At 40.9% G+C, this 15,033-nt stretch overlaps 2 protein-coding genes across 3 annotated transcripts; one reads left to right on the forward strand and one right to left on the reverse strand.

Moving 5' to 3' along the window:
* Positions 1-1,277: 1,277 nt before the first annotated feature.
* Positions 1,278-5,748, reverse strand: LOC113037624 (uncharacterized). Of its 2 annotated transcripts, XM_026194894.2 has the most exons (6): positions 5,590-5,748; positions 5,402-5,483; positions 5,248-5,310; positions 5,073-5,135; positions 4,790-4,956; positions 1,278-1,991 (listed from the first exon to the last, which is right to left on the reverse strand). In XM_026194894.2, the coding sequence occupies exons 1-6, from the start codon at positions 5,603-5,605 to the stop codon at positions 1,429-1,431; spliced, it is 954 nt and encodes a 317-aa protein (XP_026050679.1). In that variant the 5' UTR covers positions 5,606-5,748; the 3' UTR covers positions 1,278-1,428. The 2 variants fall into 2 exon arrangements, 1 of the variants encoding a protein (XP_026050679.1); XR_013901668.1 differs by lacking the exons at positions 1,278-1,991; positions 4,790-4,956; positions 5,073-5,135 and having other exon boundaries at positions 5,402-5,495; positions 5,590-5,723.
* A 2,835-nt stretch (positions 5,749-8,583) lies between these two features.
* LOC113006518 (ankyrin repeat and SOCS box protein 2-like) lies at positions 8,584-14,194 on the forward strand. Its single transcript, XM_026142534.2, has 10 exons — positions 8,584-8,658; positions 9,295-9,645; positions 9,977-10,087; positions 10,178-10,347; positions 10,418-10,573; positions 11,079-11,324; positions 11,422-11,593; positions 12,134-12,704; positions 13,094-13,247; positions 13,349-14,194. The coding sequence occupies exons 2-10, from the start codon at positions 9,302-9,304 to the stop codon at positions 13,474-13,476; spliced, it is 2,052 nt and encodes a 683-aa protein (XP_025998319.2). The 5' UTR covers positions 8,584-8,658; positions 9,295-9,301; the 3' UTR covers positions 13,477-14,194.
* Positions 14,195-15,033: the final 839 nt, after the last annotated feature.

The following is a 15,033-nucleotide window of genomic DNA, read 5'->3' on the forward strand; positions in this document are numbered from 1 at the left end:
ATGAACAGGCGATGTGTCCGGTGACTGGGGTTGCACATCCCTGTTAAATTGTTCAGGTAATGATAAAGACAGTACATTCTTTTCACGGGCACCTTGTCTCACAAGGGTAAGGTATCTTTGGAGAATATCGCTGTATTTTTTAGCCTTCTCATACGCATCTATGTCAGAATCTTGTAACACTTGTAACATCTCCTTATCCAACTCGTGCTGAGACTGTTGTCTGATGCTGCCTGTTTGCTGCTGCTGCTGCTGCTGTTGCTTTATTAAGTCCAACTGATGTTGGGGTACCAAAAACATCTTTTGCACATGTTCCATTTTCACCTGTTTGCTATCAGACTGGTTATGAAAGGGATTGCAGCCCCTAATAACGGCAGTAAAAACCCTCCAGATTGGTTGATTGTCTTTCTCTTTTTCAAAGTTTTTATTTTTTTGTCTGCAATCAGTCTGATTATTGTTTTTTTCTTTTTTAGCTGTTTGTACTGCTGATTGGTCAGTGGAATGTTACCATGCAATACATTAAAGGCTATCTCACACAATGCATTGATAAAATCTAAATTTGAATTACTAATAATAACTCTGCGTAGAGTAGGAGGAGCCCTGTATATCATCTCCAACAGAGACAGATTCCTCCGCATGCGTGATGACATCCTTTCACCTCTTTGCTGATTTTTGTTTTGGAATGTAAACAACCAGACGGTCTGATAGTAAATTTGTTCTGAGTCTTAAATAGTCCGGGGTCTTAGCTTTATAGACTATTAAAAGATACCCGTATGTTGTGGATGTGGCATCATTAAACGCTTCTATAAAATATTTAGTATTACCCGGAAACATTTGCCTACCTAAAAGCATAACCTGATATTTATCTCTCGGATTTTTAAACAATATTAGGTAATTAGTGTTCAAGGAAATGGTTCTACTGGATTTTCCTTGAATAAACAAATTCTGAACTAGATATATACAACTCAAATTCCTATGATGCACATACTTTGTAAACACATTTTGTACTTCTAAATTGTTAGCTGCGTCGTTCATTACATCGTCTATAATTAACAAATTGTTCTTTTCTGTAGGCAGAAGGGTGTCATCAGCAAGAGATTCGGGTATACCGTTAACAAAGTTTATGTTTCTTATCTTAAGAAGCTGGTCATATAGTGGCTGCCATCCTTATCCCATAGTGATTCGGGTAATTTGTCAGGGCCTTGGAAGGGTGGCCATATCAGGATACATGTTTTAAAAATGCGCTAAATGTAGGATACATGTTTGAAAAATTATACATGCTTTTAAAAATGTGGTAAATGCAGGTTACATGTTTTAAGAAAGAAAAAATCTGGATGCATGTTTGAAAAAATAAGCAGGGTAGCTGTTTGAAAGATATGGTACAATACGTTTTTTGTTTTTTTGGAAAGAATCAGTCTTTCAGAGAAAACATTAGCAGCCTCCTTTGTAACACTCTGTGACCAACCGTAGCTGCCCGATTTTCACCACGTCCAACCCCACCAGATTGTGGTATGCCTCGGCGATGGCGTCAAAGACTTTCCTTACCGATTTCAGTTCGTGCAAGAGAGTTTCCGCCACCATGCGGACTTTGACGTCGTCCATTTTGATGTTGCGGGCAATCAGCAGATGTTGAATGGAAGGAATGAAGCGAGGGGTGAGGAGTCTTTTTCTGATGCTGTAATAATTTTCAGCGTAAAAGTCATCCACCAACACTTGCAGACACTCATGCTGTCTCTGGCTGGGGTGATCAAACTTGCAGCCGTTGCATTTGTCAGTGAGGTACTTGTTGATTACTAGGTTGACTAGGTGATACACAGCTGTTTTCACGGTATCGATAAATAAAGAAGATGCCCGACCGTCAAGCTCGACGGCTTGCTGCTGCTGCTTCTCCAAGGGGCTATAGTAACCGGGCGTGTCAGGTACTAATGAGCCCTCGTCCGAGGAACTGTGCTCCTCCTCAGTGTGACGCAGGGGTGCAGAGTCCATCCTTCTCGCTGTTTTGAGATTAAAAAAAAAAGGTTTTTGGAGGAATGAGACGGCGGTCTTGTTTTAAAATAACAGAAGGTGGGGCGTGATCCTGAAGTGGGATGATCTTAAAGGGCGGGTAGGATATGTAGCGTTTGAAATGCAAAACGTCTCCTTATCAGCTGGAAATATTAAAGCCAGAACTTGCAACATGATACTTTTTACTTCATGTACAGGGTTTCCAAAATAAATTTTATTTCAAGTAAACAAACTAATACATTTGATTCAGGTAAAACAGATCATCACATTTATTCTTGTAAAGGGTTTTCTAAAAAGTTTTATTTCATGTAAAGCGTTTCCAAGGCTGTTAGCCGCGTTGCCCTGTATTGAACTTATTTACAGTTTGTCAGTAAAGGGTGACATGCACTTCTGGCCCCTGTGTTGAATGAGCCCATGTTGGGTTTGTGAATTTGACACCTTAAGGTTTTGAAGTTGGGGATACATGCTCCTGGTGAGCACAAGATGTCTGATATCAGCTTGACATCTCAGTTATAAATGGAATTCAAAATGTTTTTGGAAGTATGACTAACGTATAATCTGACTTCTAAGGTACGCACGCAAAGGCCTAGAAGACAAGGGGACAGTTTACTTTGTGCTATAAAAACACAAACCTTAATCTTTGATCCTCCAATTTTATCTTTCTGTTCTGGTTTTAGAGTCTCTGTTTATTGAGTCGTACTTTGGGAATCACCCTGTTGTGAGACAAGGGTACGCTGGGAGAGAATATGGCATTATACAAGCAGAGTGTTTTGGCTGTTTCTGTAGATCTAAGAAATACACCTGTTATTGGTTATTAAAAAGAGTTAGCTGTGGTGCAGGTTTAATTTATAATTGTTGCATGAACTGTTAAAGAATTAAAGACAGCTTTACACCGATAGTGCAGGCATTTTTTTTTTTTTTTACTTAAGTAAAAGTATAGCTGGTGTCAGAAATACTCAAGTAAAAGTTTGATAATGTATGGGCTCGGAAATGTGCTCAAAGTAAGAAAGTCAAAGTAGTAACCTAGCTGAATATTGCCCTGTAATAAAATAATATTAGTAGGTGAGAGTACAAACTTAGTCTGGTGGTGAACAGGCACAAGAGGGTCAGAGGCACATTTGGCAGCCAGAGCCAGGGTTAGAGTTCAGAGACCCTGAGCCTGGTGGTTGGGCTAGCAACATGGTCTGGTGAAAGAGTCTAACATCCATGCATTACATGGTGTTGCGGCTGATAAAAAACAAAACAAACAAACAAACAAAAAGCCTATAAACTGACCCCTTGTTTAGAGGTGATTGTCAGTTTGCTGGGTTTTTTAGAGACGCTGAGAGTGAGAGAGATCATGTTCTACATTACTTTAAAAGTGATTTTCAGAGCTGTTGATGTATGAAACACTGTCCATAGAAACATGGATTAACTCTGTTTATGGCATTGAGTGTTAAATTGTGACAGTTTCAATAAAGTCTGCAAAATTCTTGCATTTATACTGGGGAGCTAGGAAAAGTTAGACCTTGGTTGTACTATTAAAAATCAGTTTCATAAAAAACCAATTAAACCGATATGAAGAAGAATGTGTTTGTAAAACTAGCGGTAAAGTATGGGAACTATAAGACAGACTGTTTCTGCTATCAAAACAGTTTGTGTTGTTAATCCTGAATGATTCTTGGTCACAACATTTTACTCCACACACATTTGGAAAATCGCATAGTTTGACAATAAATATCCCAGTAAAGACACTTCATTTCTTAAGAAATATGCAGAGGGAGTGATCTTTATCAAAAGTAGAAGTTATATCTTTAGCTAAACCGTTGTACACAAGAGCTTTAAAAATCTATAGTGTGTGAGGTTGTGTAAGTAAGGGTTGGCTTGCCCTTCTCGCCCACGTGTGACAAACCATCTGTTGGATCATGGATTTGATGCCTCAGCATTGTGAAAGTGGGGAAACATACTCCTGGTTGAGCATACGATTTCTGCTTACAACTTAGAATCTCAGTTCTAAATGAAATTAAAAATGTTTTTGTAAGTATGGCTAATGTATACTTTGACTTCTAAGGCATTCACACACACACGCACGCACGCACGCACGCACGCACACAAACAACATAAATACAGAGAAGAAGAGGGTGTAGTTTATTACGCATCATAAAAGATATCACTAATCTTTCAACTGTATCTTTCTGTTCTGAGTTTAGAGTCCTTGTTTGTCGTACTTTGGGAGTCATACTGTTGTGATACTGGGAGAAAGGGGTAAGGTGTGAGAGGCAAAACCATCACACACAAAACTTCAAAAATCTAAAGAGTGTGTGGGACTGCTAGCTGTGTCGTTCAGCAATAAACTTATCTACAGTGTGTTAGTAAAGAGTGACTTGTACTTCTGTCCCATTAAACAATGGTTTAAGAAATTTCACTGCAAACTATAAAAGGAATCTGGGTTTAAATAGAACATAGCAGATGTTGTCTAATGTACTACACACTTTGTTTATGAATTTGGTAAACTGTTGCCTTTGTACCTGTGCTTCTTGGTGGTATTGATTGAGTCTAGCTTCAATCAAACATAATTTATCAGCTATTGAAGCTATATGACTCTGTTCAGCAGGCTGAGCGTCTGGAAGCTTCATGTAAGCATCATACGCCGGTGATATTTGAGAGTCTGTTATGCCGCCTTCTTCGAAATCTATGCGTGAATCAATGCTATTTCTGTCACATTCTGGGGTGGTGGGTATATGAACTAGATCAAAATCTGATATACTGTACTCAAAAACATCAGAGAAATCGCGAGGTAGCCACTCACTCGGGGGTGTTGCAGGTTCGCTGATGAAGATCTGTTCTGACTCTCCACTGTTGCACAAAGCTCCAGGTTTTTGTTGTTCTGGGAGGTCGATACTGCTTAAACATTCCAAAAACGTCTGGAATCGTACGGTGTCCTGATCATTATGAGGAGGGGTGCTGTTCTGCAGTCTGTGAAGATAGATAGACATGTGTTAAAACATTTTATACATGTACCCATTTCAAACTGAATAAGCGTGTCTCCCTCTCTATCTCTTTTTATCTAATTTATATATGCCTATGCTTACCTTGTAGTGTGCGTTATTCGGGATGGTCCTGCTTCTCCACACACCCGGTTCTCTGGCGTGGCTCTGTAGGTGTAAAACGGTCAGTTTAGAACATTTGTAATTGTTTAAACCTCTTTTAAATTTTTTTTTCTTTTGAAAAAATAATACACAACTATACATCCCGTTGTATACACACCTGATGTAAGGTTGGGCTCTGTGGTCGCGGTGTCTGAATGTTTTCCTGCTCAGTTTGTTAACCCTGGAACAAACAAAAACGTTATTACATAATTTAAAACAATCGCTAGTTTAAAACATACATACGTTTTAAAATCCAGTAATGCTGTACACACCTTGTGCCTGTTAGAGGACTAGTTCCAGCTGTAAAAGCGCCCGTTTCTAAAGAAAAGGGCCCTGGGCCGTTCTCCCGAACTCCTAAAAATTAAGCTTTTGTTTTAGGGAAAAAAAATAGTTTGAATATCCTATAATATGTTAACATAACACTTTTTAAAAATCCAATAATAGGTTTTGTTTTACTTACCGTTTACGATGGCCATGTTATAAAGAACGATGTTAGTGTTGATGATCGCAAAGAAAATGGTGTGCTCTGCAGCGAATCTTGAGGCGTAAATGGCTCAGGGTTTCGGGCTCTGAGCGTGTTTTTTTTATATAGGGTGGGTGTTTCCAAAAAGAAAAGGTATGTCGCCAATCAATTTAAATGAGACCCTTCAGGGCTTTTGTCTTCTCAAGGAATTACAAAGGAGCCGATACTTCAGACAATAGGCGGGGTCGCCACCCGACTGGTACACCTGCCCCATTTACCTTGTCGAGGAATTACAAAAAGAGCCAATACCGGCCACTTTAAACAATAGGCTGGGCCCTTGTTCGCATGGTACTCTCAACTAGTGATACCCGCGGTGGGCTTTTACAATCCTGAACAAATTCAAACAATTAGCCAGCTGTTGAAAAGTTGGAGCGGGTCTGGGCGACTGGTTTTAGAAGTATCACTGTAGCGTTTATTTTCTAAAGGGCTGAATGTTATTTGTGACTATCTGTTGTGTTAAAAACTACTCTGAAACCATGAAACCCCTTACAGAAGAAATGGCCCGTTTGATCCGTTTTTAAATAAATAAAATGCTTGCATCGGTGCAAGGTGTTGACACCGGAATCACAAAATGAGTGTATTTAAAAGACGATTAGTTTGAAAAGAGCGATACTGGTTGCTTTGGGGGAAAAGACGACATTGTGTGCAGCGTTTTAGAAGTATCACTGTAGCGTTTGCTGAATGTTATTTGCGACTATCTGTTGTGTTAAAAACTACTCTGAAACCATGAAACCCCTTACAGAAGAAATGGCCCGTTTGATCAGTTTTTAAATAAATAAAATGCTTGCATCGGTGCAAGGTGTTGACACCGGAATCACAAAATGAGTGTATTTAAAAGACGATTAGTTTGAAAAGAGCGATACTGGCTGCTTATAGCATTTATTTTCTAAAGGACTGAATGCTATTTGTGACATTTACTGTGTTAAAAAACTAGCTGGCTTTGTCTCACTCTTAGTTCAACATTCCGAAATCCCGACTTTTAAATAAAATGATCGCATCAACCCTGGAAAGAAACCCCAGTAGATGTGTAAAAACTAGTTAAATTAAAACTAGGGGTTTGATTAAACGAAACGCTTGTGAACATGCTGACATCACCCATTCAGAAGAAATTCCCATTTGCGCCATTTATAAAATAAAATGCATGCCTCACTGCAAGCTGAGACATTGTCAGATTTAGAAAATTAGTGTGATTAAAACACTATTACCAACACTTTTGACTAGAGCACACCCTCTTTGTTAAGGCGCACTGTGAACCAAAACAGCTTCCACTCCGCCAAGAATGAAACAAGAAACAAAGAATTGCTTTTAAGAACACATGCATAACTGAATGTTGCGATACACCTAAGTGATAAAAATAGTTTAATTAAAAACCCTATGGTTTGATTAAATTAAAACCCCGTTAAAAACACAAAATCATATAACCCCTCTGATCCCCTGTGGTATTTCCACACCTGAACACGCATGCGCACACACACACACGAAACTGGTCAAATCGGTTTGGTTGGCCGCCATCTTGGACTAGTGCCATCGTATTACTGAACGCGCATGCGCACACGCACGAAACCGGTCAAACCGGTTGTAAAACCGGTTTGGTTGGCCGCCATCTTGGACAGGTGCCATCGTATTACTGAACGCGCATGCGCACACGCACGAAACCGGTCAAACCGGTTGTCAAACCGGTTTGGTTGGCCGCCATCTTGGACAGGTGCCATCGTATTACTACTCTCAGTAGCTCAGTCTAAAAATAACACAATCGCACATGCGTGCCGTGATAACAATCCATGGATTTGTGTGGAGACTTTTGAATAAACAAAGTTATGACTGAGCTGAAGTTAAAACTCTGGTGTAACTTGAGACAGATCTGGGATTCATTCTGGAAAGTTTTTGGATTTCAGTCATGGCAGCTCTAAAATTTCACTGATATAAACACAAATTTTTTTAAAACGTAAACATTTGCATTAAATATGGTCTAGTAGTGGCTGTAGCACAAGAGATAGAAAAGGCCATGTATTAATTAGAGGGTTGGTGGCTTGATCCCTGGCTGCTCCAGTCTGCAGGTCAGAGTATGGACATGATACTAACCCCAGAGGTTGCAATCTGATGTGTTCAACAGAGCATAAATATTACATAGAAAGCACTGAGGCACAGAAAAACGTACATACTTGTGTTAAGTATACACTTGCATATAGAGAATTATTCTTTAACAATCCTTGACAGGTGAAGGTTATGTTTTTCTTGCCTTGTGCAGACCTATTACTATGACACTCCATCGTGAGGATAATGGCAGCTGTTTGTTCTGGTAAGTAATGTTTCTGATTGGTTTCTAACAGTTTTTATTCTTTCACTTGCAGTCCTGGTGGAGATTTATACTTAGTTCTTTTTGGGTCAGGCTTATAGAGTTATTAAATCTTTTTTTAAATGACATTTTTGGCCATTAGGAAAAAAACAGAAATAAAGTTTCACTAAGAATCTTTAGACGCTCCTAAAAACCTCTAGTCCCTGCTGCAATCTGCACTCTAAGGGATCATCTAGGAATAGTGATTTTTTTTTCCTGAGGTCTGATTGGTCAGTAAGTGGAATTTTCCTGCCATTGAGTCTCTAATTAGGAAAATAAGATGCCCTGGAGCAAGTTAGGTCTGCTACATTGTGATGTACCTTAGTAAATGAAGCAACTTCAAAATCCTGAAAAAAAAAAAAAGAGTTAAAACTGAAGTTAATCTGTAGCTCTGAGCAGGTCTGGGATTATTTTGGGGGTGATCCAGTTTGTGAAACAGCTCTTCAGCATTTGTTTGTGTGATACAGCTTCATGTGACTCCACCTGCAACATTAGAGCAGTGAAGAGGTGGACCGGTCAACAAGCTCTGATAGCAGCTTCCTAAAATAAAAATTAAGTAACACCCCCACCCCCACGCTGGGGTCAGACTAGATTACAGACAGACAGCTGGAGAACAGACGGAGGAAAGGACGAAGCTGAAACTCAAGGGAAACACTGGATTTCTGACAGTGGTAAACAACTTCAGTGACTGAAGCTGTTAGACTGAAATCTGACATTCAGTTTTTCTGGCTCATTGTTTATCTCAGTTTCCTTCTTTTTGTTTATCTGGCCATCAAGATGGTTGTTATTAATTTTCTCCATTAAGCTGGGCTGTCTGCTTTAGGCTCTGAGTGCACACATTAAAAGGTGCTTTTTGTGGGTAATTCCACTCTTCTCCTGATGAAAATGATCGCTGTGAGTGTGCCACCAACTTCAATCAGAGCTGTTCTCAGATGATGATAAGATCTGTAAAAAACACAAAACTTTAACAGTAAAATAATCTGAGAGATTAATGCTTCACAAACTGGTTAAACTGGTGAACTTGAACTTTGAACTATATTACACTTTCTGCCTCCAAGTGTTACCAGCATGTCTTTAGCAGCTGTTTGTCCAGTATTTGTTGGTAGTGAACATGGGGGCGCTTGAGTTTCCATGCTTTTAAGCTTGCAGGTAAACCTTGTTGTAGTTATTTTTATTTTTTTTTAAATCATCAAACACTGAGTTTGTACAAAGTATGTTCAGAAAGACTTTGCAGCTTCTTTACGTGATAAAACGATTAAGTTAGAAACAATAAATATCTGATTGGTGTCACTTCCCATTTGTTACAGTGACATCATGGCAAGACCCAGGATCTCTCGCTCCACATCATCTGCTTCCAGTCTGACTTCTGACGATTATTCTCTCTATAGTAATCTGAGTGAAGAAGAGCTGCTGCAGCTTGCAATTGAGCGCAGCCTAACTGACACACATGGCAACACCACCGAATCCAACACCATCAGTGCCAACAACACCATCAGTGCCAGTACCCCCAGCTGTGTCCAGCCTTCTCATTGTCCTGACAAACTGAACCCAGCCATAAACACAAACCAGCCCAGCTACAGAGCTCAAAATTCATTTCAAGCACAGACCACAGCACACTACAGCTCACCAAACCCACCACCTCAAAAGCCTCCTGATCCGTGAGTAGCCTCCATTTTTATTCTTAGTCTCTTCTGACCAAGTATGTGGATAGTTGAATATATTTAGAGCTTCGGATCATTGATGAGTTTGCATGTAGAGTGATTGATTGATTGTTATTGAATGTGTTCTGATTGGATGCAGACCCTGTGTCCTTGTTCTCATTAGCTGCAGGTTCTGTGTCTGTGTCCTGATTGGCTGCAAATCCTGTCTTCGTGTTCTCATTGACTGTAGTTTCCTTGTCTGTAGTTTGATTGGCTGTTGTCTTTGTGACTGTGCTCTGATTGCTTTCTCTTTTTGGAACTGTGTCCTAATTGGCTGCTGTCTCGTCAGGAAGACATTTGATGGGACAATCAGTCTGTTTGTCACGGGTTCTGGGAAGAGGATGGTGGCATATCGCAGACATGATGGCAGTCTGGTCCACATCTGTCCCGAACCTGAAGAGTGAGTTTAGTTCTGCTCCTAACATGTACATCCATTTGACTCACCTCTGAACAAGGTGTTCCAGTTGGCTGATTGGTCTTGTCACTGCAGGGAGGAGGAACCTTTGTTCAAAGCAATCCGTGAAGGTGATGCAAGCAGAGTGAAAGCACTTGCAATGTGCCCAGGAACAAACTTGATGTTGCCGAGTAAACCGGGCTGGCTGGCAGTTCACCAGGCAGCGTGGTTCGGCAAGGAAACCTCTCTGCGCATGCTGCTGTCAGGTAGGTTCACCTATTCAAAATTACAGAGAACAACTGAGCACACCTGCAATACCATCTTTGGTTTGAGCAGCTCAGCCTGGGATGATCAACAAGAGGACAGAACATGGCGAGACAGCACTGCTGGTTGCCGTCAGTAGAGAGCATCTGGGATGCGTTGAGGTGCTCCTGGGAAGAGGAGCTGATCCTGACATCCCAAACTATGACAAAGAGACACCACTGTACAAAGGTAAAAGAGACAGGACACACATGGAGAAGAGAAACCCCCCCAAAGAAAAACAGAAATGATGATGCAAATGGATGAAAGGGTCCTAACCTTTTTTAAATGTAGGATTTTTATCCCATCTTCATAAGTTTTAATTAGGAGATTAGACTCTCTTTGACATCCAGTAGGAACAGCTTCACCAAGCCACTAAAAACAACCAATTTGACCAGCTCTGCATGAAATTTTAATCTACGTGGACTATATTTTGGAGATTGCCAATTTATAAACATAGACCGAGCAGTCATACCAGCATGAGTCCCAGCTTGAATCAACTGCATCTGATTCTTGTTTGGGTGAAATGTCCCTTTTATGTCTCCAAAAGTTGATTCTGTTCATCTGGACGTAGCGTTTTCAGTGGAAGACCGAAAACACTATGTTCAGATCAACAGAATCAACTTTTGGAGATTTACTTACCTGGATAATTGAGAATGTATCAAGATGTCCCTTTTATGTGTTTTCCAATCTGTAGCCTGTGAGAGGAGCAACCCAGCAATTGTGGCAGTGTTGCTGAACCACGGAGTAGTGGTGAACACTCGCTGCATTCAAGGGTGGACAGCACTACAGGAAGCTGTTAGCCGAAACAACCTGGACATCTGTGAGATGCTCCTGAAGGCCGGTGCCAAACACAGCATCAGCAACATGTATGGCATCACACCACTCTTCACCGCTGCTCAGAGTGGGCAGCTCGCCACGCTGCGTTTTCTGCTCAAACATGGTAAATAACGTGGTTAATGAACTTGTTGCACACTGAACACCTCTGTTGCCACTGAATTAACTCCACCTTTGACCCCACCCCATCTCCCATTTTGCAGGTGCTGACATCAACAGCCAGGCAGCTGATGGCGCGACAGCTCTGTATGAAGCCACTAAAAATGGACATGAACAAGTCGTTGAGCTTCTCATTTCCCAGAATGCTGATGCCAACAAACCAGGAAAGAGGGGACTGCTACCTCTTCATGTTGCCGCCCAGAGAGGAAGTGACACGTAGGTACACTATGAAATGTTTACCGAGTTGTGCAGACTCACTGGAGTTAATTTGGTATTTAATAGTGGCATTGTGTTAAGTGTGGCTACCTTGACTCATCCAGGTATTAGGTATCTGGAGCAATTTTAGGGAGCAACAGCATTAACCTTAAGTGTTCCCAGTGTTTCTAGACCAAAGTAGCGATGGGGTTTCGGCCACAAGTGGCCCAGATGTTCCTGGGCACAAGTGGCATTCTTTCTGGCCATGGTGTTTCTGGTCATAGGTGACCCAGGTTTTTCTGGTGCTAAGTAGCCAAAATGTTTCTGGCCATAAGTGGCGAAGTGTTTCTGATTGTAAGGGCACTAGGTTTTACTGCTTGTACAGGGCCGAGGTGTTTCCGGTTGTAAGTGGATAAAATGTTTCTGGCTGTGAGTTGCCATTGTTGTTCTGACTGTAAATGCCCCAGCTGTTTCTGATCGTAAGTGACCAAGTGTTTCTGTCCGTAAGCGTGACTAAGGTGTATCAGTTTAGGCTAATTGCTAGGTGTTTCCTGTTCCCAGCATAGTCTCCATGTTGATCCCAGCCACCAGTAAGGCCAGAGTCCGGCGGACTGGCATTAGCCCTCTGCACATGGCAGCAGAGCGTAACCGTGATGATGTCCTGGAGACTCTAATCGGGGCAGGGTTCGATGTCAACACCCAACTATCAGAGGAGTGGTCTAGGTTGTACGAGGACCGCCGTAGTACGGCACTCTACTTTGCTGTTATCAACGACAACATCGATGCTGTGCAAATGCTCCTGACTGCTGGCGCTAACCCAAACTTGGATGTGTTCAAGCCTGTGATGGTAGCAGCAAGGCAGGGCTGCATCCAGACCATCACACTGCTTGTAGAACACGGCGCTGAGATCAATGCTACCATCCCCACCCACCCCACTACTTTCCCTGCCGTGTACATGTTCTCAATGAAGTACCTGCCTATGTTCAAGTACCTGCTAGACCATGGAGGCAATGCCCTTTCCTGCTTCAATTGTGTGTATGGCAGTCGTCCTCACCCACCAATCAAAACCAGTCGAACAGAGAGGGATGAACTCCATGATATCGACCAAGCTGTCCCAAGAAGAGCCATTCAGGTGACCTCTATTTTTCCTTTTAATTTTATGTTTATCTGGTAAAATGAAACAAATCCAGGTAAAAATCAAAACAACAAAACCATTACCATAGCTACTCAGGTGGCCTTGTTTGAAACGGGGTATTTAAAAACTTTGTTAATGTGTGTGAAAAGGGGACATTTAAAGACATATCCAGGATAACTTTTTATTATCTAACAGTGATCATTAACATTGTTCATAAGCCAGGTTATCTGAATCTAGCTCTGAGTGCATGCAGTTGGGCTGTATGCTTGGGTAATACCTGAAAGTACCTGGCAAAACCTTACTGCCTAATCACAGTACGGCCTTCAGGTGACCTCACGATAAAGTTAAGGTGTAACTAATTGTTTGATACACTCACGGACTGACAGTTCTGTGAGATGATATCCGTCCCCAGTATCTGTCGATGGGCGGGGCCAATTATTGATGTCTTGTTGGATTACGTCGGCCATGTGACTCTTTGCTCCAGACTGATGGAACACCTGGACAGTTACTCTGAATGGACCTGCATAAAGGAGAAAGCGGGTAAATCAAAAAGTGATAATTGATTCCTCTGCAATTTTACTGATTTCAGTGTTAATAGTTATTCTAGTGTATTTCCAGGCTAACCAGTCTGTTTGTTTCAGCTCCACCGCGCCCACTGCTGCAGCTCTGCAGGCTGCAGATTCTTCACCTGGTTGGTCGCCGTTGGTTGAAGAAGTTGCCACTCCCTGGGGGTCTGATCCGTTTCCTGCAGCATCAGGAGTTGATGTAGATTGACTGATGTTTATAATCTGGATGGTTTGACTGAGAGTTATTGATTAGCTCTGATTTTTATTTTTATTTTTTTTAAGTTGGTACCCTGATGGTGCTGGAGACAGCAGTGGTAATCCACTCTTAATGCTGCACGAACCTTTTTTTTTTTTTAGTTTGGATTTTGAATAAATAAATGCCACAAGTCAAACCCCAGGGGGCACAAAGACTTGGCCTAAACAGCCAAGATGACTCTGAACTGTCTCTGACCGATTTTGAGTGATTCAAAGTCCAGACTCAAAGGTTGTTTTTTTTTGGGGGGGGGGGGGGGGGGGGTTGTGTGTGTGTATGTGTGTGTGTGTGTGTGTTTGTGTTGTTTGATGTGTTGACATACTGCAAATCAATTTCCCATTGGGGACAATAAAGTTACCACTGAGCACTGAGACTGATCATCTGGGGAGACTCCTGAAGGTCTTCACTAATGACTCCCACCTAAATGGAGACTGAGAGGGTCTTTCTGATCAAGCAATGCAAGGCCTGCATATTTACCCAGGAATCATTTGAGGATCTGAAGGTTTCTTGTTCTGAATAATCTGAAAGAATAGAAATAATTATTTTTTTAATGACAAAAGAAACAAGGAGAAAGACTGTGATCCTCATTTTCAACTCATGACATTGTGGAAGGACAAAAAAAAAATCAACTTGACGGGGAAATGATTAAAAAAAAATACAAAAACAAACATATTCTGATTTGCTCAGGGTTAATATCCCGAAGAAGCAGACAAGATGTCCAAAGCTTTCCTGACTTCACTTTATCTAAACTGCTTTTTGCAAGGTTTGAAATTATTTGTTTAATTTTCTTTAAATGATTCTAGAAGCTTTATTTCCCAAAGTAACTGTTTTTTTTATCATTAATTGTTCATAAATTGATAAAACAAATCTGACTTCACCAAGCATTTTAAAAGGAAGATACATCCATCCATTATTGAGTTGTAGGTTCTTAATCATACTTTTGTCCCTGAATATTTAAATTATTCCACGTTAAACTGGAATCTGGTTTCTTCATTCATTTTCACCTTGTTTGAGTGAATATTCTGAAATATCTTGATAAGCTCATAATTTAGCAGTGCTCTAGTGTAATGTTCAGATGAACAGAATTGCATCATTAGTGTACAGTGAGAGCATTTTCAGTCTGTTACTAGACAGATTTGTGAACTGTTACAAAGATTTGCTGTTAGTCTGAGAAGCAGTGGTGATGGTGAACAGATGTTTTGTCAGCTGTTTTTGATAAATTGTTACTGAGCTGACAGCACAGCAACCTCTCATCTCAGTGTTTAAGTCTCTGTACCTCACTAACAAAGACTGTTGATTAGTTAATTGATTTGACTGTTTACTGATGTTTTGATGTAAATTGATTCTGTTTTATTGTGAAAGGGCCTTAAATCTAGCCTGGAAGAAACAAAATATTACTTTACCAGGAAAACAACCAGCATCATCCTGAATCGACTTCAGTCCCACTCCAGGTGAGCAACTTTAAGGTCCACATTGAAGCAGTCCTAACCCGGTCCCAGCTCCTCAT

Source organism: Astatotilapia calliptera, chromosome 15 (assembly GCF_964374335.1).
Source record: "Astatotilapia calliptera chromosome 15, fAstCal68.1, whole genome shotgun sequence".
Classification (NCBI taxonomy): Eukaryota; Metazoa; Chordata; class Actinopteri; order Cichliformes; family Cichlidae; genus Astatotilapia; species Astatotilapia calliptera.

Bases quoted from the DNA above. Each gene is read 5' to 3' on its own strand.
- LOC113037624 (XM_026194894.2), bottom strand. The intron at 4,957-5,072 runs GTAAGCATAGGC...CTATCTTCACAG, and splicing joins CGAATAACGCACACTACAAG to ACTGCAGAACAGCACCCCTC. The intron at 1,992-4,789 runs GTGAGTGGCTAC...ATCTCAAAACAG, and splicing joins CGAACCTGCAACACCCCCGA to CGAGAAGGATGGACTCTGCA.
- LOC113006518 (XM_026142534.2), top strand. From the start codon at position 9,302: ATGGCAAGACCCAGGATCTCTCGCTCCACATCATCTGCTTCCAGTCTG. The intron at 10,574-11,078 runs GTAAAAGAGACA...TCCAATCTGTAG, and splicing joins AGAGACACCACTGTACAAAG to CCTGTGAGAGGAGCAACCCA. The intron at 11,594-12,133 runs GTAGGTACACTA...TCCTGTTCCCAG, and splicing joins GCCCAGAGAGGAAGTGACAC to CATAGTCTCCATGTTGATCC.